The sequence below is a fragment of the Cynocephalus volans genome, chromosome 2, assembly GCF_027409185.1.
Source record: "Cynocephalus volans isolate mCynVol1 chromosome 2, mCynVol1.pri, whole genome shotgun sequence".
Classification (NCBI taxonomy): Eukaryota; Metazoa; Chordata; class Mammalia; order Dermoptera; family Cynocephalidae; genus Cynocephalus; species Cynocephalus volans.
The window spans coordinates 1,134,040-1,159,157 of NC_084461.1; the positions used below are offsets into that span (position 1 = coordinate 1,134,040).

Here is a 25,118-nt window from a genome sequence, read left to right on the forward strand (position 1 = left end):
TATGGGCACACTCTTTGTGGAGTAGGGGTCAATTTTGCTCAGGAATGGAACCTATAAGCTGAGGTAGGATGCTGCAATTCTAGCTGATGTGTCGTGACACAGTCCTCATCAATGTTTAGGTCTCCACCTTTGCACAATCATCTATTTGGAGACAATACCTTGGAAGGGTTTTGACATATTCTGTGATTGACCTGATTGGATGTTTTTTTCCCCCAAGTCCACTTCATAATCATCACATAAGACATGGCCTTAATGTTACGAAGAAAAGTCAATGAAACCCTAGAGAAAACTTGTAAATGTGATACTAATTCCTTACCAGAACGAGCTGAATGACCAGCTTTCAAGGGCATTGCAGATCGACTGTTGTACAGTGGTCATGCAGGGTGCCCTTGATACCAGACGGCAGTGCTAAGACACAATCATTTTCATTATTAAAAACTGCCAAAGAACAGGAGCATTTGTCCAAAAGAGGGTTGGGACTAAATGCTGAGTTATGAAGCTTTAAAGGACTTTCAAGTTCTCACCCTCCGAATTCTGATTTTACTTCAACTTCTCTTTACGTGTAGAAAGGATAGGCAGGTGCCCAAGCAACCTCACAAGAGTAATTTGTTAACACACCTGACTACAACTTCTGGAAAAGGAACAACTTATAACTTTCATTAAACATTTCTTTAAAAAAAGAATGTGACTTTAACAGCCCCGAGAAGAAGTTGATCCCGTGTAATGTTATTTGTAACCTGGGGAAAAAAACCGCACTGGAGGGTCATTAAAAATCAATTCTCTGAGTTTGGAAATAGACCAGCCAGTCCGCAGAAGAGGACGCCAGCGCTGCCCAGCCTGTGCTGGGCCTTGCAGGGAATCTTCGACGGCGCTTCTAGAAAACAGGCCCACTGTCAGCTTAACTCGGGTCCTGCATTCACCTTCCTACACATGCCAGCCGAAACGGAAGAGCAGGTGTGATGCAAAAATAATAGTTCTTGTAACAACTATTTTTGATATCGAAACAAAAAAAGGAAAGAGTAGCAAAATACCCTTTTGACGTCATTTTGTGGAGGCTGGCCACACACTGAGCCCGCTGTGGTGCGTCCCCCACGAGGCAGAGGAAAGGACATAATGGCGTGATGCAGAAGACTGGCCCCAGCAAAGCCTCCCAGGCACATGTAGCTTCCACTGGCTCATCGGTGAATTTTGGTAATATTCCTTTCCCCATAGGTGGCTTTCGTTATTGGGGTATCAAAACGTGCTAGACGAATCCATGCAGAGCACAGCCAGTCGTGTATTTTATAAAGCAAGCCTCCTCTCCTCAAAAGAAAATGTTTAAAAATTGTGGGTGTGAAGAGGAAAGAATCCGTCAGGTAACCTGACCTTAAGAAGATAGTTAAGTGCACCTTGGGCAAAGGTTCTAACTATGCGGATGTGAGGGGTACTGTAAATCTCTGAAACTTATTTCCTGATGTCTAAACATTCCCACAAACAGCCTGTGGCCACCCCACCAGGTGACCAGGTGCACCTGTGTGAAGCTGGCCCCGCCCAGGTGACCAAGTACACCTGTGTGCTGAGGCTGAGCACCTGCACAGGTGACCATGTGCACACATTTGGGGAGGCTGAGTGCCCGCCAAGGTGACCAGGTGCACACATTTGGGGAGGCTGAGTGCCTGCCCAGGTGACCAGGTGCACACATTTGGGGAGGCTGAGCACCCGCCCAGGTGACCAGGTGCACACATTTGGGGAGGCTGAGCACCCGCCCAGGTGACCAGGTGCACACATTTGAGGAGGCTGAGTGCCTGCCCAGGTGACAATGTGTGCATGTGCGCTGAGGCTGAGCGCCCACCCAGATGACCAGGTGCGCACATTTGAGGATGCTGAGCGCTTGCCCAGGTGACCAGGTGCACCTGTGTGAGGAGGCTTAGCACCTGCCCAGGTAACCAGGTGCACACATTTGAGGTTGAGCTCCCACCCAGGTGACCAGGTGCACACATTTGAGGAAGCTGAGCGCTTGCCCAGGTGACCAGGTGCACCTGTGTGAGGAGGCTGAGTGCCCAGCCAGGTGACCAGGTGCACACATTTGGGAGGCTGAGTGCCTGCCCAGGTGACAATGTGTGCATGTGTGCTGAGGCTGAGCGCCCACCCAGATGACCAGGTGCGCACATTTGAGGATGCTGAGCGCTTGCCCAGGTGACCAGGTGCACCTGTGTGAGGAGGCTTAGCACCTGCCCAGGTAACCAGGTGCACACATTTGAGGTTGAGCTCCCACCCAGGTGACCAGGTGCACACATTTGAGGAAGCTGAGCGCTTGCCCAGGTGACCAGGTGCACCTGTGTGAGGAGGCTGAGTGCCCAGCCAGGTGACCAGGTGCACACATTTGGGAGGCTGAGTGCCTGCCCAGGTGACAATGTGTGCATGTGTGCTGAGGCTGAGCGCCCACCCAGATGACCAGGTGCGCACATTTGAGGATGCTGAGCGCTTGCCCAGGTGACCAGGTGCACCTGTGTGAGGAGGCTTAGCACCTGCCCAGGTAACCAGGTGCACACATTTGAGGTTGAGCTCCCACCCAGGTGACCAGGTGCACACATTTGAGGAAGCTGAGCGCTTGCCCCAGGTGACCAGGTGCACCTGTGTGAGGAGGCTGAGTGCCCAGCCAGGTGACCAGGTGCACACATTTGGGAGGCTGAGTGCCTGCCCAGGTGACAATGTGTGCATGTGTGCTGAGGCTGAGCGCCCACCCAGATGACCAGGTGCGCACATTTGAGGATGCTGAGCGCTTGCCCAGGTGACCAGGTGCACCTGTGTGAGGAGGCTTAGCACCTGCCCAGGTAACCAGGTGCACACATTTGAGGTTGAGCTCCCACCCAGGTGACCAGGTGCACACATTTGAGGAAGCTGAGCGCTTGCCCAGGTGACCAGGTGCACCTGTGTGAGGAGGCTGAGTGCCCAGCCAGGTGACCAGGTGCACACATTTGGGAGGCTGAGTGCCAGCCCAGGTGACGAGGTGCATACGTGTGAGAAGGCTGAGTGCCTGCCCAGGTGACGAGATGTGCATGTGTGCTGAGGCTGAGCACCTGCCCAGGTGACCAGGTGCACCCATGTGAGGAGGCTGAGTGCCCGCCCAGGTGACCAGGTGCACACATTTGGGGAGGCTGAGTGCCCGCCCAGGTGACCAGTTGCACCTGTGTGAGGAGGCTGAGCACCCACCCAGGTGACCAGGTGTACACATGTGCTGAGGCTGAGCGCCTGCCCAGGTGACCAGGTGCATACGTGTGAGAAGGCTGAGTGCCTGCCCCGGTGACGAGATGTGCATGTGTGCTGAGGCTGAGCACCTGCCCAGGTGACCAGGTGCACCCATGTGAGGAGGCTGAGTGCCCGCCCAGGTGACCAGGTGCGCACATTTGAGGATGCTGAGCGCTTGCCCAGGTGACCAGGTGCACCCATGTGAGGAGGCTGAGTGCCCTCCCAGGTGACCAGGTGCACACGTGTGCTGAGGCTGAGTGCCCTCCCAGGTGACCAGGTGCACACGTGTGCTGAGGCTGAGTGCCCGCCCAGGTGACCAGGTGCACACATTTGGGGAGGCTGAGCACCGCCCATGTGACCAGGTGCACCCATGTGCTGAGGCTGAGCGTCCGCCCAGGTGACCAGGTGCACATATATGCTGAGGCTCAACGCCCGCCCAGGTGACCAGGTGCACACGTGTGAGGAGGCTGGTCCCTGCCCAAGCTCCTCTCTTGCCCTCCTATGACCTCGTGACAAACACACAATAAGCTCCCTCCCCTTATTTGCTTGTGTCTTGTCCCTGACACCCCATAAAGGCACCTGCCTGAGGGCTCTCAGTCTCCACGTGCCCGGCGGAGCTGCGCCTCCTGCCCCAGGACCCGGGAGTGCCACAAATGCCTTCATCTCATATGCCACTCTGAGAACAGTTTTTCGGTTGTGTTGGAGCAACCCTTACAGACTCCACGGGGGACTTCCTCCCCCATTTTCAACATGTGACAGCTCTAAGCTACTGTCTGTAACACCATGTATTTATTTGCATTAGCATTTTACTCAATAAAACTAAAAAATGACAACTTGAAACCAGAGTTTCTCTTCAAACCACAGAGTACGGATTCCCTGACAAGTGCCCAGGCCTGGTTATCAGTTTGAACTAACATCCTGGAACTGCGAGTGTCATCTGCTTAAGTGCCGACAAGTAGAAGGACGCCGTGTCGCTCAGAAGACAGGCTCTAGAGACCTCGCAAAGGGCCCCGTGCCCTGGGAGGGAGGACCTGAGGCTGTGGCTTCCGGAGGGGCCATGGCGCTGCTGGCATTGACAGCACCAGAAACCACCTCCAGAAACAGGGAACACTGAACACTGAATGGAAAGCCAGGCCCCTGCCTTCTGGATCAGGGGGATCGATCTGGGGGTGTATTGCCGGAAACACACGTGCTGATAAAAGTCCACGAAGTTTCTCAAGAACACAGCTTCACGGAACACGGTTACACTGTTACCCACCGAATCTTGCTGTTCCCTGTCTCTGAAACACATCTTCTATTTCTTTCTCCGCCTCAAACAAGGCCCTTCTCTTAGAAATATGATCAATCTGACTGGCCACGGCTCTGTATGATAAATGAGTCTTCAACCACTGAGACCTGAGTATCTGAGAACACTCACGATTCGAGAGCCTGGGACCTGCTATGTACATCTGCTCTTTAATGCACAAATCAACCCATGTGATGTGTTGATTTCTGGGAAAGGGCTACACTTAAATATCTGAAATACTTCCCATGTTATTCCACGTCAAGAAAAATATCACAGCCAGAGAAATTTATTTTAAAATAGAAACATACGTACATTAAGCTTTAAAACAATCAAATTTTAAACAAAAGGGAAAAAAGAGCCGTTTGATCCCAGAATCCATAAGGAATTTCCATATGCGTTTGAAATTCAGTAAGGAACACTTAAAAACCAACTTGAAATGCAGGCCAACACCCTCCCTGCCTTCAAGGGCTCCCGGATCTGCCAGGTGGGGGTGGGGAAGATGCTACAGTGACTAGCCTGCCCCCGACCCCCACTGAACGCCCCTGAGCTGGAAGCTGCCACCCAGACAGGTGACCGCCAACATCCAGTAGCTCTGTGACCGAGACCGAGGTCCACATGTGAGTGTGTGGGGGGGACGCAGGTGCCACCAGTTCCTTCCAAGACCAACATAAAGGGAACTTGGGAGACGCTCAAGAAATATCTGAAGGGCTTTTGGCAATGCAGAAGATGCAACGTGCAGGAAATTCCTCCCAAAGCTTCCGCAGACACTCGGTGACACTCCATGCTGTCCTGCTGGCGGTGCCCGGTGGCCCCAGAGGTGGGGATGGTGCTCAGTCTGCATGGGGTTTCCGCTTGGGCTTCTCCTCATAGGACTCCCCGAACTCGTTCACTCTGCTCTTATCCACAGGATAAAGCCTGCAATGACACAAGGGGCGAGCCACTGACGAGCCCACCGAGAGGTGCCTCTCTTCACGAGGGGCACGAGCGTTCCTGGCTCACTTCCCAGTGAGCTGCCATCGTCTGCAAGGTAGTAACAGAAATGTCGAGTCAGCAGACGTGACGCTGCCCTCACATCAGGAGGCTGAAGGGGCTCCTGGGTCTGCCTCACCCCTCCTGCTGATGGCCAGTGCCCTGCTCTCAAGGAACGAAAGCCCTGCGGTGGGAGGCAGACGTGCGGCTCGGACAGGTCTCACTTTCAGGAACTATAGAAACTATAACCAGCTAACACCTACGGACGAATCACGTCCTCAGTCCAGTTCTAAGCATCTAGCAAGTGATTACTTCCATTAACCCTGACAATCCCCCCCAGGGCCTGGCCAACATCGCCCCTGGTTACAGATGAAGAAACTGAGGTGGGAAGGGACACAGAGCCACAGCCTGGAGCTCTGCTCTGCCACAAACAGAACTAGGCCTCTGCTTTACAGACTGGCCCACTTCCTACTGAGAGCCCTGGGGTCCCGGCCAAACACTGTCTGCAGCTGGAAACGTAGGGAGTCGAGCACCACGGAGAGAAGCCAGGTTTCAGGCACTCCTGGGGTCGTGTACGAGGACTTGGGAGCCACCTGAAGAGGATCCCACTCGCCTGAGATGGGGCCCCAGGAAGAATAACAGTGGCGCCTGCCCTTTGCGGATTTGACGAAGACGGCAGAGCCGAGCACCACACCCATGTGGAAAATGCCCCTCCCTCTAGACACACAACTGGGCGTGAATACAGCAGCTCTACCCTGACACGGCGCAGGGGCGTGGCAGCCAGAAAGCCGCTGGGTCACACCATGCTTGGGCCGCCGCGTGTGCACTGATGGATGACGGCCATGTGACGCTGATGGGACAAAGCTTCTGGAGGGCTGCATGCCCCAGCCTGCGGCCGCACCATGTGAAACACCTGGAGCGTGAGTGAGGGCTCTGTGCTCCCTGAGGCCTGTGAGGAAGCCTACCAAGGGACACTGGCTCAAGCCACAGGTGAGCCTCCTGCCCCCCACACAGGGGCAGGCCAGCTGGAGGGGCCACGGGAAGAAAAACCCCTCTCCTGCACTGGTTTGGTGGCCTGTGGCCTGGGGAGGATGCAGAGAAGTGTCTTTGCACAGTGGGGTGGTGGTGCCTCCTGCTAGGAAGAGGGACCTTGAGAGCTGAAGAAGAAAGGACAGAGCCAGGAGGTTCTGGGACACTCATTCCATGGAGAGGCCCCTTCCTGTGCTCCAGGATGCAGCCCTTCCCACCCCAGGCCCTGGCAGAGGCAGGCAGCTCCGCATAGTCCCCACTGGAGGGGACGCAGGAGGCCCGGGGCAGGGCCTGAGCACTGAGTTTAGAAATATCTCCCAGAGTGCTGCCTTAGCTGTCAACCCTCAGCCGAGGATCAAGCTGAGAGGTCAGCATGATCGGTCTTGGGAGGCCCTCAGGTCTGCTGTCTGTGGGGTGCAGTTACCACCCTGGGTGAGTGAGCTCTTCAGTGAAGCTGATGCCCTAAAGGCCCAGAGCCTGCTCCCGCACTGAGACCTGGGCCCAGTGACCCCCTTCCAGACACCCCGCACCTAGTGCAGGAAGAACTGTGGCCGGCAATCACCGTCTCTGTGCTCTGCTAAATGGCAATGACCATGAATATGCAAATACTGCAAGGAGAGACGCAAACAGTCAGGCCTCCTCAACCCCCCCCCCCGCGCGCCTTGCACCTGTGGACTCAGCCGCAGTGGGACGTGCAGACAGGCCTGGGATGGCTGTGTCAGCACGACACGTGTGCAGACTCCTTCCCTGTCACTACTCCCTAGACAGTGCAGAGCAACCAGCCACACAGCGTGCACGCTCCATCAGGTACTGCAAGTGACCTAAGGGTGACTTGTAGCTCATAGGAGGACGTGGGCAGGTCACACACAAACACCACGCCATTTACAGCAAGGACCTGCGTGTACTGTCCCTTGTGGACACGGAGGACTGTGGTTACAGCAGGTGACAGGATGATGCACACAGAAACAAGCACTTCTAAGTGATGAGACAGAGAGCTGGAGCCACTTCCTGCCACGTCACAGTGCTGGCAACCGGAACCCACATTTTAGGCAACACAGGAAAACCCACCACCTGCAAACAGCCTCCCCCAAATGGACTGAGCACAGGGTGTCTGTAAGAACGAGTCTCTCCCCGTGACCAGTGTGTGGCAGCCACACTCACCATCGCTGGTACAGGTAGACAAGGAACACCACGTCATCCCTGAAACAGGCCAGCCGGTGGGACGTGGGCATGGTGATGATGAAAGCAAAGACGTCGTCAATGAAGGTGTTGAACGCCTGTGAAGCACAGGAGAGCTGAGCAGCTGCTCAGGGCTGCAGTCCTGTCTGTAGCTAAGCAAGCAGGCCGCTTCATGCGGGTGAGCGACACTCACAGTCGTGACTCCTCACATCAGCAAGAGCAGCAGGAAGGAGCCAGCGCCGGCGCATGCTGTTCCCGTGGGCCCCGCCCCCACCCGCCACAGCTGGCAGTGCGGAGCAGTCTCTGAGGGCCCCACGTGACGGCGACCCTGCCGCGGGCTCTCCACATCTGGGGGCTTGGAGAGGCCTGTCCTGAAAGTGTACCCTAAGAGCACAGCACATGAGCACTGCTCTTTCCTGTCAGAACTCGTAATTTTACTACAGAAACCAAAAGCCACGTCCCGTGGGACTGTCCCGCCGTGCCGTGAAGCACCTGCAGTTCCACGCTACCAAGGGCACCGCTGCCAGCCCTCGGGGTCACGCACCCCAAGCTCTGCACATGGGGTCTTCCAACTACTGCCTGGGTGGTGTCCGAACCCACCAACCCCACACACTGAGTTACTAGGCTAAGGCGAATCTGTTTTGATACTTGTCACAAAGAAGGAACAGAGCTTCTAACTAAAAAAAAATCTTCTGTCACTGTGACAGTCAAGGCTACTACCACGGCTCTTGGTGTTTTTAAGAGACTCCTTAGTAGTTTCCAACAAAATGACAGGCTACCAAATGTATTTTGGGTCAAGGCAACCCACTTGTGATGACTTTGCTCCACAAGAAGTGACCTCGTCAGGGGGGCACTCACTTTGTAGGTGAAGGCCTTCCAGGGCAGGTGCGCCACCGACTTCATCTGAGACACAGGGAGAGGGGCACAGGTCAGTCGCAGCAGCACAGAAAGCAGGGCCCCAGCTGGGGGTGCTGTGCGGGCCTTACCTTGTAGTTCACGAAGAGCTGGGGTAGCATGAACAGGAAGCCAAACGCGTATACTCCTGGGGAAAAACAGATGCCAGGCATGGAGGGCAGCAGGGCAGGGTCTGCAGCCTGCACACGCCTCCTCGGGAAAAACGCCCACCGTCCACACGGCCAGAGTCAGTCCCCACACAACGCAGCTTTCTGGCTGATGCGTCTAGCAGTCAGGGGCAACTCTTGCCCATGGGGTCAGGCGAGCGCTGGGCACTTGGGGTGCTGTGAGGACGTGGCCACGCGCCCCACAAGGTCCTGCCCTGGGGCCGGGGTCAAGTGTGGGACATGGTCAAGCACAGGGCCATGGGATCACCTCCCAAAGAGAACACAAAGCTGTGATTCAGGCCGGCCTGGCAGGGCAGGTGGGTGCGCGCAGTGGCTGCCCAGGCAGGAGGTGCAGCCTTGCAGGACAGCCCACCCCAGGCGTGATCTCCAGGGGCCCATCATACTCTGGGTTCGACGTTTTGGTTTGCTCTGAGCAATAAGACACACAGACAACATTGTTTTAATGCTCATGTTCACCTGCTGGTATGAGGAAGAGAAAGCAGACTGTCTGCTCAGTCTCCACCTCCAGTGGAGACCCTATTCTCGACTCCCGGGTGCACAAGGTACCTGGAGCCCGGGCTGGGCAGCCGCGCGGTGAGAGGCAGGCACCACAAAGGGGAATGAATGATGGGGCCGAGCCTAGCACCAGCACACCCGCCACGCTGGGTTACGGGCGGAACGATAAGTACAGCATCTGCAGTAAAGGCTGTTACTGAAACGGTGGAAACTCACGCACTTACCATTGACGAAGCTGTTGATTAACCAAGAATACCAACTGAAAAGGAAAAAAGGAGTTGTAACCTTCAGAAAAGCCGATTTCCTGTATCATTTAATATCCATGTTACCTGGGCTACAAACAACTCTTTCATGAAAAATCCTCTAATAAACACCCAAGCACTCTCACAGCAGCTGGGCAGCCAAGAAGGGCTGCCAGTCGTGGCACTGCAGGGACCCTGCTGAGCCTCAGGAGGGCCACACCTTCGGCCCCCTTTGTCCCTCACATACAACTGCTACAATGGAACTGAGGGTTCCAGGTGGGGCACAGGCCACTCTGCACTGACAGGCTTGATTCCTACAGGACTTCCAGTGGGATGGAAAACCACAGTAGCCCATGTCCAGCTCTCAATGCTGCGTGCCCACCTGGCTCAGGGCCCCGCCACCCGCCCTTAGTCTTGTTCCAGCGTCCTGCAGGTCCACATGCTGCTGACGCATTAATAAAGCTGTCACACCACAGCACGACAGCCTGCACATCTCAGGCTGGAAGATGTGGCAGTATGTCCATGGACGGGGAGAGCAAGGCCCAGGGACTGGTGACGGCCGCAGACCTTTCCCAGCTCAGGGCTGCGCCTCTCACTCTGTACCCACTCCTGATAAGCACTCAGACCCTCTGTGGCTGCAGGCGGGTCCTCTTGTCTCCTCCCCATTGCAGGGGAGAGACTGAGGCACAGAGCCCACCCTGCTCAGAATCCTGGGCAACAGAAGGTGGGGAGACTGGGAGCTGGTGCCCTGGGCATGAGCTTGCTTGCCAGGTGCAGTTTGCTCAGTAACCAAATGGATTTCTCAGTTGGGGGGCATAACAGGTGTGAGGTCCCTGCAGCACCCTACCTTTTATACTTGATATTCAGGAGCGAGTAAACGGCACCCCCAACACAGAGAGGGTAGAGCAGATAAGACAAGTACTTCATGGCCTGCCAAGGAACAAAGTTAATTTCTAGAGAAATACTCTCAACATCAAACCTCTGTACGTGCATTTCAAGGAACTAACACAACATAGGAAACTAAAAAGACAGAAAACCCACGACACTGGGGGCAGAGTGACTACTCTGCGTGACACTGCAGTGAACACACGCCTTTGTAAATCTGTAAACCCACAGGATGTCCACCACACATGAACCCAGACGGAAACTGTGCATGCTAGTTAACAATACCAGCGTATCAATTTTGGCTCATCGAAAGCAAAAACCAACCAACCTACAACAGATCAATAAATATAATGGAAACAGACCGGAAGAAACACTCCCAGAATTACGTAGTAAGATTGCCTTCCAAGTAAGGTAGTTATCCCCTAACTGTATTTATCCTGATATCAGTTTTATTATAATCTCATTTGAAAATCGGAACATAAACTGATTACCATTAAACCAAAAAACATTCTTGTGCAGAAATGTTCTGTTAAATCAAACTAAAACTTTCAGCTACCCCATGAAAGTGGGGAAAAGTGGACGCCCTGCCACATGGAGACCTTCCTCCAGGCCATGTGGCTCTGCGGCCCTCGCGGTCTTGGTGACAGTGAGGCAGCTCGCAGCAATCCCAGCAAACAGGGAAGGGCAGCCTGGTGGACGCGATCTCTCGGACAGTAAAAACATCCCCACTTGTGCAGTGACACAGGCCTGGCTTTACCCGTAAGGGCTGGGAACAAGGCAGTGGGTCTCCCCCGCTCCCCAGGTGACAAGTGAGTTGAGTGTGTTCACTCCTGGGATCCTGCTCAAGATGGGCTGGTCACCCCAGGAACCATGTCACACTGAACAATCACGGGAGGGACACTATCACCCAGGGTATTGCCTGCTTTCTACATGCCCAGCACACACACGGCCCAGTCACCCCCATCGCTTACCTGAGTATCGTATTCCTCTGTTTTCTTCTCGGATTCACTGTAAGTGCCAAACTGTTGTAAAATTCAATATGATAATGTTAATTGACTCAGGAAAGGAATCTGAGCCAAGCGTAGCTGTGACTGCAGGGGGAAGGGCATCACACACGACTGCAAAGCTAACCAGCATCAGCGTGCTTGGCCCTTGGGCCCCTGTGCAAGGAACAGCAACTCAGACAGCGACCCTGTTAACCGTTTCCCTTGCCAGGGCTGGTGGGTCCAGTGCTGCAGGTATTTACAGTGAAAATACCCCCTTTGTATAGAAATTTTATGATCCTGCCCCGAAATCAGTAAAGGCAGAGTCACGGGGCTAACACTAAAGTGTGAGAGACTACGTGGTAACTGGTGAGCGTTCTGTCCTCCACCTGCTCACGATCTGGGAAAACGGGCATCGCAACTTCTGAGGGTTCCAGCTCAACCAAGGCCCGTTATGAGTAACGGGAAGTCCAGGAACTCTGGCCTTTAACCTCCAGCCCCAATCCGCCCAGGATACTTATCAATATCCAGGAGTTGGGCACAGCTGCTATCCCAAAAGCAGTGGCTACCTCATGCGGGAATCGGGCGGGGACCGGCCTCGGGAGCCTGTGGACTGGCACCCCCTGCAGCAGGTTTGCTCAGACACAGACAAGTCAAAACTAGAGCTTATGATGAGGATGGGGGTCCTCAGGTGAATAAAGAACTGGCTCTGCCACGGGGGCTCACCGGGCAAAGAGCCACAGAGCCCCACGGCACCCGCTCGCTCGCTGGAGGCAGCTCTGCTGCTGGGTTAGTCACACGCCAGGATGAAATGGCAGTCACTGACCCTCAGAGCGCCCCGCAGCTCAACGCGGACGGGACCGGAAAGCTCCAGCCAGTCTGGACAGTGGCAAGAGACTGTCCACTGGCTGGATGCTAGAACGGTGGGTTTGCACAGGAGAGGAAGGTCACGGACTCTTAGAGGGCAGACGGGGCTCAGTCCCCACAGGAAGTCTCACCTGAAACTCAGGCCGCAGGCCTCTCCACAGGACAGTCATCTTCAAGGCCTTTTTCACTTTCCACAGCTGAGAGGAGAAGACCAAGCAGACATCAGGACGAACTACGTGGCCAGCCATAGGCAGGACCCGGTGCCATGGCGTCCGACCGAGAGGCCCATTGGCTGCAGCTGACGGCGCCAGCCTGGCCCCGGCCCGCAGCCTCTGCACCCGCACTCAGCACACCACCGTGCACGGCCCGTCTGCAGCTCTCTGTGCCCTCCCGCTGCCCCGCACTGGCCTTCTCCTCCTCCGGGTAGGCTGGCAGGCCTGAGCCTTGTCCTGGACCTCCCTGGAACACACCCATTCCTTGCCACGCTCACTTCATCCTCAGGCCCACCTCACGTCCCGAGGTTGGGGCCAGCACCCTGCCTCTGAAATGGGAGTCCACGCCGTGACTTGTGACTGTGGAGGGTCACCAGCCCACAGTGCTCCAGCATCACTGAAGCCCACTCCTTGATGCGCACTGACAGCCACATGGGCCAGTGCTGCCGGCACAGCATGCCAGAACCAGGGCTCTCACACTCTCACTCCCGGCCAGGGGTGACATACACAGAAGCCCTGGTCTGTCCTCCTGTCCCCAGTCAATGGCCGTCCTTCAAGCCTTGGCTCCCAGACCTGTCTGCCCCACAAGGTTCCCTTTTCTGAGCCCCAAACGTCCAGGACCTGAGCACAGGGGACCAAATGACCTTGGCTACTGCCCACACAGCTGTCGCGTCTCACACCTCCAGCTAGACCATGAGATCCTGAAGGCCGCATGGTAGGTGCCTTTGCTCCCCATGTGGCAGAGTGGACCCACACGCCACACTGTGTCTGCCCAGCAGATGCCCCCTCGTCAGCTGTGCGTGGGAAGCCACCTTTCCCTGCCGTCAGTCTGTGCAAGCTCTTGACAGCGGCTGCTTCCCTGTCCACTCAGTGTTCCCAGAACACCTGGGCTGCCCAGGGGACACCGCCACTCGCAGGAAGAAGGCCTCGGCTCACCATGTGCTGAGGCCCTGGACCTCATACAGATCACACAGCCTGCCCCACGCGGTGCCCGGGACTCACCTCGATGGCGGCTCCGATGCCTGCCGGGATCAGTACCAGCAGGCTTGTCTGCTCATCCAGCAGGAACAGGAAGATGACCACGGTGCTGAAGCAGCGCCAGAGCACTGGGGACGGGACGTCCACGATGAGAGGGCAATGCGGGCACCCACCCCACACACGCCACCACGCACATGAGGTGCCAGCCTTCCCCAGACCATGTTATAACATGAAAAAACAGCGACTGCCACAGAACTGAGCAGACAGTGATGTCCCAGCTCTGTCTACAAATACCTAAACAAACTCAGAGTCGCACCAGGAGGACTGTGGACTGTGGAGTGTGGCTTGCTTTCCTCTATCTTTCCTGTTTTTATACCAGTTCTATACTAAATGTATGTTTCCTTTAAAAGCTTTCCTTTTTATACTAAAATTATATTTTAAAAACTACACCAGGTTTCTGGAAACATCCTTTTGCTTTCCCTAAGTGCCTGGTGCAGGCAGGAGCTGCTGTCTGCTAGCCACCCCCACCAGATACCTGAAAGGGCCAGGGGAGGGGCAGGAGGACCAAGGCAGGGCACAGAAGGTGGAGTCACTGGTGATGCCCAGGGCCCCCACGCAGCAGTGAGGACCACCTGCTGGGTGTGTCTTCTCCACATGAAATGAACTGCCTTTACCATGTGAGACCCTTGCTCAAGCCGGACACCAGCACCCAGACACAACCAACCCCCTGCCAACCCCACTCCTCCTCTCATGCCGGGGTTGCTGTGCTGGGCATCCCCACCCACCCCACTCACGCTGGTCCAGTCACCACTGCCCTCCTGAGAGGCCAGGAGGATTCCTGCTCTCATCCTGGCCACCTCTGCCTCCAGTGGGGCTCCAGTCTTGGCAGCCCGCCATCTGGGCCGTCAGCCCCAAGGGGTACCCTTCTCACCCTATCTACAGCCCTGAGCACTGCTTTATCTCCTGAGTGCCGCCCACTGTCACCCCAGCAGAGGTACAAGGTCTCAGTGCAATATCAGCGACACAAGCTGCCAGAACGGCTCAGCAAGCCCCTCCTGCCTCCAGCCTCCATCTCCAGTTGCAGCAACAGGTCTGAGACACTCACTGTGGTCTCTGAGACAGCTCCCTGGATTTGTGACAATGCATCTAAAGAGGCTTCAAGCAGGGCTCAGTCTGTTACTAGCATCTATCAGGACAGCCCATCCCTGTCAACGGCAGCACACAAGCTCATGAGTGGGCAAGTCCTGGGCACCCACCTGCCTTGGTGGACACTCCAATCATGCTCCTCTTCTTCTTCCAGAAACTGATGTCGTTTTTAAATGCCAGAAAGTCAAAAAGAAGCTGAAAAGAACAGACAGGGCAGCAATCTGACTCCCACTGTTTCTATCGCTTGTATCCCCCATGAGACTGCAGCGGGCCCTGCGCCCGACTCAGGCACACACCTAGGCAGATGTCCACATGCCTGATTCCACACCTCCACAGGCCTCACCTGCCACATCAGCTCTGGTGTTTGAAGGTGGGCTTTTCTTTTTTTTTTTTTTTTTGTCATTTTTTCATGACCGGCACTCAGCCAGTGAGTGCACCGGTCATTCCTATATAGGATCCGAACCCGCGGCGGGAGCGTCACTGCGCTCCCAGCGCAGCACTCTACCAAGTGTGCCACGGGCTCGGCCCGAAGGTGGGCTTTTCTAAGGGCACTTCTAAAATATGCATCTTTGACCCAACTTGTGGGCAAACACCCAGGCATCGAGACACTTCCTCTCCCACCTGACCTCCCCTGGGACGCATCGCTGACCAGGCACCTCTGCTCTGCTCTTGAGCCCGTTACTCGGAAGAGTAGTCTTGCCTCTTACTGCCTTAAAAACAGAAAAGCTCAACCTAAGAGAAACTGACCTTTTAATAAAAGTCACCATTTAATTTCCCAATAGGGCTTCTGGAAGATTTAGCTTGGCTGGTGGCCAAGTTCCCAGGCACTCAGACCAGCTCCCACAGAGCTCCCTGGCGCCTCCTCGTCCTTCCACCCCCAGTCCTGCATCACAGCTGGCACTGGTGCAGCTTTCTTCTAGCAATTCTGAGACTCCACACACAAAACGTGATTCTACACACAGAAACAGTTTCTTAAAAACTTACCATCATCTTATTAGCATGTATACGATGGAGTAATTGTTTTGCAAAGTCATACATTAATTTCACTGATGTGAACACTGCTCAAAGTATTTTGGATCTTCTTTTCAGAACTGCCTCTAAAGCCAGCAGGCAAGTACTCCAAGCTGTGGACAATGTTCTGTTCTATGCCCACCCCACCCCCAAGCTGGGGAAGTGCCCATTAGGACGCCAGCCACAAAGTCTCAGCTGTGCTGACCGCTGGACAATGAGAAAGGACACTGGGGGGCTGGGGGCCAGGCAGCACCTCACAGACTGTGGGGCAGCCGACCTGGTGGGGACTCCCGTGTCCTGGAGCCACCCCAGAGCATGCACCATTGCTCGGCGACAAGAACACAAGTGATGACTCACGTGAAATGCTGCGACAAAGAAGGTCAGCGCCAGGAAATACAAGTTGGTATCTACAAAAATCCCTTTCACTTCATCAGCATCTTTCTCTGAAAACCCTGCAAAGGATAAAGGAAACACATTGTAGTGACAAATGGAAAACTTCAACTTTACCTGACATCACAAAGGTATTTTTGAACGTAGAAAACTTAACTATTGTCAGCAGTGAAGGTTCATTTTACTAAAACAGTAACATTTCAAATATTACGTTCTGAAAAAAGCAAATTTTCAGATCATCAACAAGGCCATTTCCAAAGAGATAAAATGGAGACAAGACATCAGTGATATTTGGGATCACGAGGACGTGAAGGCCTCTGCTGGAGGCACAAGGCTGCCTGGCTGTGACTGCTGTTGCATGAACAGGGTGGCCACACACCGAACTGCTGCAGCGAGTACACGGCGTCCTGCATGTGGATCCAGAAGCGGAGCCGCCCCAGCGAGATCTTGTCATAGGACACGGTGAGTGGCAACTCCGTGGTGGAGCGGTTGATGACCTGCCACGAGGGAAACTGGACGTGAGAACTCGCCACCGCACAGGAACGAGTCATAGCCCAAGCCCTGCAAGGAGCAGCCTCACATGCCGTCCCCAGACGGTCCTTGGGGCCCCTGGTGGATCCTTGCCTCCCGTCGTGCAGGGCTGTGGACACATCACACGCATGGACGCTGTGCCTCTTCCCACAGCCCCAAGTCAGCTGCAGCTGCTTATCCTGTATCTCAGGTCCTTTACGCTCCGACCCAGGCAGCGCTGCTCACCGCACTTCTCTCCCCACAGGACTCAGCTCCCACCCTGCTGCCGCCTCAGACCAGGCAGCCAGTTCTCTCATGGATTGACATGCCGTGTCCCCCTCTACCCCCACCTGCACCCCACACGTCTCTTCCAACCACCCCGTGGGCGCATCGGCACAGGTGGCACCCCTTCTATGCTGCGTGCGTGTCTTATCTTTCCCAGCCACATACGCCCTGATACCCTGGGAGACTGTGCTCACCACAGCACCTGCTGGGAACCTGCCCGGTGCAGCACACTGAACCAAGGGGCGGGAGCTGAGCATGACCCACAGGGATAGCACCGTCCTGGAAGAACCAGAGATCGCCTGGGCAGTGACTGCCCTCAGGGGTCCAGGACATGCACAGGCACCATGGTCCATGTGCCATCAGATGCACCTGCTCTCATTCCCCGACCCATCACAGTGATCACTGCCAGTATCACAGGCGTGGGGATCCTGTGGAGCCAGTGTCCAGCAGACAGCAGGCCTGGGCTCCTGGGCTCCATAGCCAGGTGCTGGGGCGCCCCACACAGAGCACTGGCCTTGCTGCAGGAGGGCAGCAGGCCACTGGGCACTCCTTGAACCATCAGGCCTGTCCAATGGTGCGCCTCCATGGGGCAGTGCCCCACTTCCTGCTGGCTACTGAACCCCAGCAGGCTGGCTGTTCCCTAAAGATGGCATGCCTCTGAAAGGCAGCGCTCCAAGCAGGACAACCAACGGCAACACTGAGAGCATGATGCTGGGAAAAGCTGGCCACCAGCACACTCGCCTCTGTGTCTGTGCATGGGATTCTTCCTAAACCACGAAGCAGGTGGCCACTAGGAGGACAGAGGCTCTCTACAGCTCCTGCCTGGAGCCACCAGCTAGCTGGGATCTGCAGACAGGCACAGGGCCTTCACCTGCAGACCTTCAGGCACTGGTCACCGTTTCATACGCCTGGGAAGAACCAGCACCACATGGCTTCACAAACAGTGACCACAGACAGTCCCTGCAGTTCATAAAGCACCATCTTGTGAACTTCAGCAGAACCTGGTGTGCTGAGGTTTGCAAATAGCACCACAGGACACTCCAGAAAACACAGAAGAGAACCAGCACTGCAGAGGCTGACAAAGAGAAACCAAGTCAGGCTAAGGCTGGGAGCTAACCAGACCTGCGCACTGGCCACTGCCTGCCCCATCCCTGCCTATAGGTTACGGAGGAGCAATCAGTGCCCCAGAAAAGTGGAGGACCCTGTGTGTGTGGGACCCCTCAGGGCCCAAGTGAGCAGCCACACAGAGGGACCCTGTCTTCAAGAGCTGCAGGCAGCAGAGCTGGGCAGGGGTCTCCAAGGCAGCGGCCCTTGCCAGGCACCTGCCTCTCCTGGTTACCAGCTGTGCACTCTGGCCAGCTCCCTACTAGTCCTGAGCCTCAGTTTCCTCATCTATAAAATGTGGAAAGTGCTACTAAAAAGTTAGCAAAAGCCTTAAGTGAAAGAAGACAGCCTGGCTTCTTGTACGTGCTCATGGATGACAGCTGCAGCTCCGGGGAGAGGCCATGCAGGGCAGCTCATCCAGGCCCTCTGCTCGCATGTGACCCCAGCGAATTCATTTCTAACCCTAAGTAAGTACCTGGATTAAAATGTTAGCACAGTGCCTGACACGTACTAAGTGGCATTAAATGTTAATCACCATCATTACTCTCACCACTAGCCAAGGGTCAGCCAACTTTCATCTACCTCCAAAGCAGCCCTGGAGAAGAGGTGCCATCACTGCTCGCAACGGCAAGAGCACCAGGATCCAGCGGGTGGCCACCTCCCGACTTTTCTAGGCACCTCAGCCTCGCTCAGGGGCCACCCCAGTAGCTGCAACTCTGAGACAGGGCCCGTGATGTGACACTCTCCTCTGGCCCCCTGTGCAGGACCCTCCCAAGGAAGCAGATGTTGGCTCCAGTGCTTTCTGAATTGACCTGCACCTCACATCAGGAACAAATATGTAAAAGCTGTTTCCACTGGAGCCCTGGGCACCTGCCATCTAAGCCCTTAATAAGTCATCTTTCAGGAGCCTTTCACCATGAGGACTCAGAGGCTCAGGAGGACCCCACCACCAGCCAGCAGCAAACATGTAGCACGGCCAGGTCCCAGGACCCCTCACTACAGCCTTCTCACAGCCTAAGTGTGGCACTTCCCACCATGAGAAAGAGCCCTGTGCCAAGTTTCAAAAACGATCTCATAGAATATTAATGCCAGGACCGAGGTGTCTCACTAATGCAGTGTGGACAGTGGGTTCTGCAGCAAACTGCACAGAGAAGGCCACTCACCATCAAGTCCTTCACCCGGTTGCTCAGCTGGTCAATGAACAGGATGGGGAGGTAGTGCATGGTCTTCCCCAGCTGGATCCTGGGGACAAAAGCACATTCCTCAAAGTCAGGATGGAGAATTTCACCTCTAGGTGAACTAAATACACCCAGGAATGGGCTTTACTAAGAGAAACCCCACCCAGCATCACTTCCAGGTCCTGTCAGTTTTAGGAATCCCAGAATATTAACTTTCTATGCGGAGACAAGAATCCCACTGCGCATGATTAAGCAGCACCTTCCACTAGAACAGTCACAGCAACAACTGGGAAGGAGCCTGTGGCCATGGGGGGACCAATGGGGACACAACCACACGATGGAACAGAGGGATCCATCTGTGCACTGATGAGGGATCCCGGGATATATGAGGGAGGAAAGGAAACAAAACCCACAGAGCATCGGCACCCGGACAGAGGCTGCCCAGGGAGGCGGAGGCTGGAGAACAGGAGGGGGCTTTTCACTGAGTGACTGTCGTGTAGCTTTTGCACTCTGAACGACATGCACAGATGAGATAGAACTACTGATGTGGGAAGAAAGGCAATTCTCATCAGAGCCGTCTCCAGATGCCGCGTGACACGTGGACAGGTCTCACCACTGGGCTCCCCGAAACATGGGAGACACGGGAACTTCAGCTGGCCAAACATGTCCACTTTAATAGTTACTCAACTAATGACAGCTAGTGACACTCAAGTAATACAACCTAAAGACAAATTTTCCAGTAAATCTAAACAAATCAAGTTTCTGTGGACTGAATGTCCCCCAAACTCACTGAAGCTTAGTCCCTACTGTAACTGTCGAGAGTGGAAAATCCTATTGCGGTAATTAAAAAGTTGGGTCTTAATGAGGTGATGAGACTGTAGGGCCATGCTCTAGAGAACGGACTGATGCATTTGACGGAGGCCACGGGTGTGATTCTGTTGGCTTTAAAGGGAGAGCCAGTGAGCAGCTCTCTCTTGCTCCTCCTTCCTCACAATGTGACACCCTGCGTTGCTGAAGCCACCACCAAAGAAGCCCCTCCAGATGTGTTCTCTGGACTTTGGACTTCCCAGTCTCCAAAACTATAAGCAATAAACATTGTTTCTTTACAAATTATGCCGTTTCAGGTGTTCTGTTATAAGCAACAGAAACAGACTAATACACAAGTTTAAAACAAAAACAAGAAATTCATGGTGGAGCTAGGACAAGGGGCGCAAACTGGCTCTGTCGAGTCAGTGCTCCTGTCCTCCCTCCAGGGGAGACTCTGCCAGAGCAGAATGTGAAATGCACCAGTTCCACTGTCATTCTTTCCCTCCAATCCTTTGGTGGCAGTCCCATCAGTGTGACCTCCAAGAGAAGCGGGAAGAGAGCTGGGGCCTCTAGGATGCTGGTGTGGCCCACCTGCTTTTGGTCTGTGGCCAGGCCAGGGCCCTGGCAGGCTCCCCCGCCCACACTGCCAGGTTCACCCCCTTTGCTGTCATTCTGGGGGCGACACTCACATCTTCATGTACCGATGCACATCGGCAGGCAGGGAGGACCCATCGAAGACAAAGTCGTCCACCATCACATTCAGCGTCAGCCTTGGTCTCCAGTGAGACACCGGCTCGTCCAGGGCACTCGTGGGCTTCTTTTCTGCTTCGATCTGCTGCTAAATGAGGGGAAACAGAAGCCACTGCTGGGGTGGAAAATGGTGCCTATGGGCACCAGGTTGGTCAGGATCTTCCCCTGTGAACAGAGTGGCTGCCCAGATGCACGCAACCAGGGAAAGGGAGCCCAGTGGTGCAAGCCACCAGGATCCCACAGCTGCCGATTTCCCCAGCTCTGGCCTCACGCCCTTCCTTGGTTTCTCAACGGAAGCCTAAGGGCTGCTGTTTCACAATACATGATCACAGACCTCACCAACTCCTTTTTCAGGGTCTGCAGACTCAGGAGGCCCACTTCTCAGGTCCTGACAAGGGCACAAGCCCTGTGACCTTGGTAGTGGACTTAGCAAATCTGTAGCTAACACAGCCCTGCAGGTTGTAAGAAGACTGAAAAGGGATACCTTCTAAACTAAGCACGTCAAGCTGTCTGGAAGGAGATGTTTCAAGGATTAAGCATCAATCCTAAATAAAATTAAACTCAGAAGAGAAACTCTGATTGGCAAGAAAATCTTTATTTCACATCTCACTGGTAAATTCTATGAAACAGTATCATCTTATTTATTTCCTACCTAAAGATAGTTCAGCTATAAAAATTTACATTGAAAATAGTGTTCTATCTCACAGTAACAGCTTGCACTTATTCAGCACTTGCTACATTCCAGAGCCATTCCTTACATATGCACCCGTCACCTCACTGACTCCTCAGGATACCCTATGAGGGGGCCACTGTCCTCACGTGAAGAGGACATGGACACTGGCAGATGAGGGATCTTCCCAAGGAGACCCAGCAGGTGAGTGCAAACCAGGAGAGGCAAGAGTAGGTACCAGAAGGGTTTTCAAAACCTGCCTTAACCCTGAGTTGCCCTGTTTCTCTGTGCTTAGAACAATTTCACAGTTGCTTCCTGAAAAGTTGTGTCTCTCCTGTTTGTAAATTATCTCACTTTCTACTTAAAACACAGACTTGGATATTGGAATTCCCTTGTTTTATTCATGGCCCTGTTAAATCGCTTAAGTGATTTCCAGTTTTTCTTTGCACATACAGCTTTTTGCAGATGTATGAAATGTAACTGGTATGTATACCTTCCTCCATATTTTGGAATTGTACTCTCAGAATAATATCCAAGAATAGTTCAGTCCTATACACAATGTAGTTGTGAGTCCAACTCTCAGTGCTAACTCCAGAAGAGAAGGGTGCAGGTGAGCTTTGGAGGATGAGCTGCCAGCCCACTCACCCACCCACTGGAAGGAGACATGTTCTCCCTGGGGACTGGGAGGCCTTTGGCCTGAAAGGGAATCTGGGTAAAGAATACCACTAACCACTTACTCTTTTCATCACTAATTTGATATAAAATTTATCTGCAAATGCATGGGAAATGATTCAGCTCAAAGACAGATACATATGCCAGTAACACTCAGATTGCTTTACTTTAGAGTAGAGTCACTATGGCTCTAGACATAAACTGCCTATGTAGATACGTGTGTGTGAATTCTGAGTGGGAGGGTGCACATTGTCCTGCCGGTCATCCAGGGGGACCCTCACCTGTGCAGCAGACTCCCCAGTGAGCAGGTTGACTTCTTCTGGTTTGGGGACCATGTAGGTAGTCAGGGGACTGACTAGGTGCACTTGCTTCCCATCGTGCCATGGCAGAATCCCGGCATGATGGAGGAAAATATAAGCATACAGTGTCCCATTATTTCTTGTTTTCTTTGGTACAGAAACATTAACTGTCCTGAAACAGAACAAATTATAATTTCAACCACACAAACATATTCTACATCTATACACATGGTAACTACCCAAATCTCTTTATAAATAATGCTGTTTCAAATCAGCTAATTTTAGCTTGGAAATACTAAAAACGAAACCCACCTGCCTGTGACTTTACTGACAGTCCTGAACGCAGATGTGCCCTCAGCATTTTTTAAAAGCGTGGGCAGCTATAACTTTAAGCTGAAAGAGCCGCATTTTCTGCCTCCATTTCACAAAGCTCAGAGAAGTCAATAACTCACCCGAGGTCACCGGGCTGAAGTGACCAGGAGGAAAGTGGCACCTGAGCCTGGCCAAGAACCTAGTTGATTTCTACAGCATGTGAAATAATACAACACAAGTCAGAGAAGCACAATTCTTGCCCCAGACTCACAAGCTAAGCAGCCACATATGCTCCACAAGTTTCTGTGACACTACTGGAGACCTCAGAAACATTTAATTAGGGTAGTGTTTTGGTCTCTGTTGCACTTTGAAAGAAGACGGAAGATTAACAGCCACAGAAGACGGACTTCCAGCATGTGAGGGTCAAAGTGGGCAGAGGCTCGAGAGCGGTGCTGTCCAGGCCTTGGGCCAGGCGCCTGGCTCCATGCATGAGTCCCAGGTAAAACCACAATGCCACCTTATGACCACCCTCATCTTCCTTCTTTATCTTTAATCGTATGGATGGCCAAAGTTCTAAATAATTCCTGCTGCAATGAAAAATAGAGAACACCATGGGACTCCTCTCCACTGAGTAGAAACAGTGTCTCCCCCACGACAGCTGAGTGGTCTCCTGCAGCAGGGGCTGGGCTTTGCGCCCATGTCCCGCAGTGGCATTTCTGCTGAGACAAGACTAAGGAGAGCTTGAGGGAGCTGTGTCAGGGGCACTCACGCCTCTCCTGCTCCAGTCCCACAGACTGTGCCAGCAGAAACTAAGAACCTCACTACCCGTCCTCGGTAGCTGGTACAGGGCGTGGCACAGAGAAGAAGGTACTCACGTCTGTGAAATTAAACCCAAGCGAACATGTGCACGTTTTTGAGAAGTGTGGGCAGTTAGAACTGAAAGCTGAAAGAGCAGCATTTCCTGCCTCCATTTCGGAGAGGCTCTCAGAGGTCACTGACTCGTCCGAGGTCCCAGACTAAAGTGGCCAGGCAGAGACTGGTGTGTAACAATGTGCTTCCTCAGCCCAGTGCACTGCCTTCAGCCATGCGACAGGGCTGCAGGCATAGGAGCTTACTCCAGCAGTCACACATTTCTGTCACTCTCCATCTGACACCTCCAGGCAATGGAGAGGGAAAATGTAACACCTTGACAAGCAAATCACTTAAAAACTGTACTTGATGTCCAGTGTTGAGAACCAGACCCACGTTTTACACGTAGAAGTTTAAAAGACCCACGTTTTACGTGTAGCAGTGGACAGTCACTATACATATTCGCACACTTGGATCTATCCTAATGTTACGTGTCACTTAATTATGAGGTCCTGTAAAGTCCTGTCCTCTGTCCCAGCCCTCTCCCCTGCAAGTTCGCCAAGTGAAGTGCTCCCACCGGAAGCCCCCGCCCGTACCTCTCGAACTTGGACTCCACGTCGAAGTCCTGCACGTTCAAGACCAGGTCGACGCCGTTCTCGGCACCGAGGTGGGACCGTGTGGCGGTGTACACGCTCAGCTGCAAGGGCCGGGCGTTAGCGCGGGGGGCCGGCCGCCCCCCGCCCCCTCCCCGACCCCGCCTCCCGGCCGCCCCCCGCCAGGGCCCGAGGAGTGGGGGAGGGAAGGAGCGATGGGGGCTCCGCCCGGACGCAGGGACGCGGCGGCGGCGGCAGGCGGGCCGGACGCACCTGCAGCTTGGGCCGCCGCGCCAGGTAGGGCCGGACGCAGTTGGCGTCGCCGGCGCACGGGCGGGTGTAGACGATGCCGTACATGACCCAGCAGGTGTGCACCACGTACACCACGAACACGCCCACCGCCAGGCTGGTGAAGGAGCCGCGGCCGCCCCACATGGCGCCGCCGCCGCCCGCCGCTCACTCGAGGGCTACCGCGCGCCGCCGCCACCGCCGCGGGGGAACGAACGCGCCGCGCGCCGCGGGCCGCCGGGCGCCCCGCATCCTCCCGTTCCGCGCCGCCCGCCGGAAGTCCGCCCCATTGCCGGAAGTGCGCGCCGCGCGGGCCCCTGGGAAGCCGAGTCCCGCCGCCGCGCACGCGCGCCGTCCTCGCGCCGTCCTCCCGACGTGCCCCGCGGGGGTTGCCTCTGCGTCCGGGTCGCTGCGACGCGTGAGGACGCTGGAGGCCTCGTCCGCCTCCGCTCGAGCACGGAGGGCAGCCGGGGGCGTCGCGCGGCGTCCGAAGTCCGGTGCAGCCGGGCCTCGGGGACGCGCAGCCCCGGGAGCTCTGCGGAGCGGCGCCCCCATCCCGACACCTCGGCCCCGGCGGGCTGCAGGCTAGCTCTGGAGCCAGGGTTGCCTTGGTGCCGTCCCGGTCGGTGTCCACCCCGGCGACATCCGCGGCGAGGCACGGAGAGAGCAGAGCCTTGCCCGCTGAGCTCCCGCGGTGTCCCCCGGCCACGCGAGGGGAGGGGCGGGCCGCCTGCAGCCGTCGGCTCTGGCTCTGAGCTCCGGAGCCTGGGTCGCTGAGAGCCTCGTCGGCACACGGCCGGCCTTGAAGGAAAGTGAGCCC

General features: G+C 54.9%; 1 protein-coding gene across 3 annotated transcripts; it reads right to left on the minus strand.

Annotated features, from left to right (window-relative positions):
• Positions 1-4,794: 4,794 nt before the first annotated feature.
• On the minus strand, positions 4,795-24,510 carry CLPTM1L (CLPTM1 like). Of its 3 annotated transcripts, none has more exons than XM_063086422.1 (17): positions 24,284-24,510; positions 24,014-24,114; positions 22,239-22,428; positions 20,555-20,700; positions 19,044-19,122; positions 16,361-16,478; positions 15,949-16,043; positions 14,691-14,775; positions 13,459-13,562; positions 12,376-12,441; positions 11,366-11,416; positions 10,357-10,439; positions 9,492-9,526; positions 8,677-8,732; positions 8,549-8,593; positions 7,673-7,788; positions 4,795-5,428 (listed from the first exon to the last, which is right to left on the minus strand). In XM_063086422.1, exons 1-17 carry the CDS (start codon positions 24,443-24,445, stop codon positions 5,344-5,346), a joined length of 1,617 nt encoding a protein of 538 aa, XP_062942492.1. In that variant the 5' UTR covers positions 24,446-24,510; the 3' UTR covers positions 4,795-5,343. The 3 variants fall into 3 exon arrangements, with proteins under 3 accessions (XP_062942492.1, XP_062942491.1, XP_062942493.1); XM_063086421.1 differs by having other exon boundaries at positions 20,555-20,703; XM_063086423.1 differs by lacking the exon at positions 8,549-8,593 and having other exon boundaries at positions 20,555-20,703.
• Between the last annotated feature and the right edge of the window lie 608 nt (positions 24,511-25,118).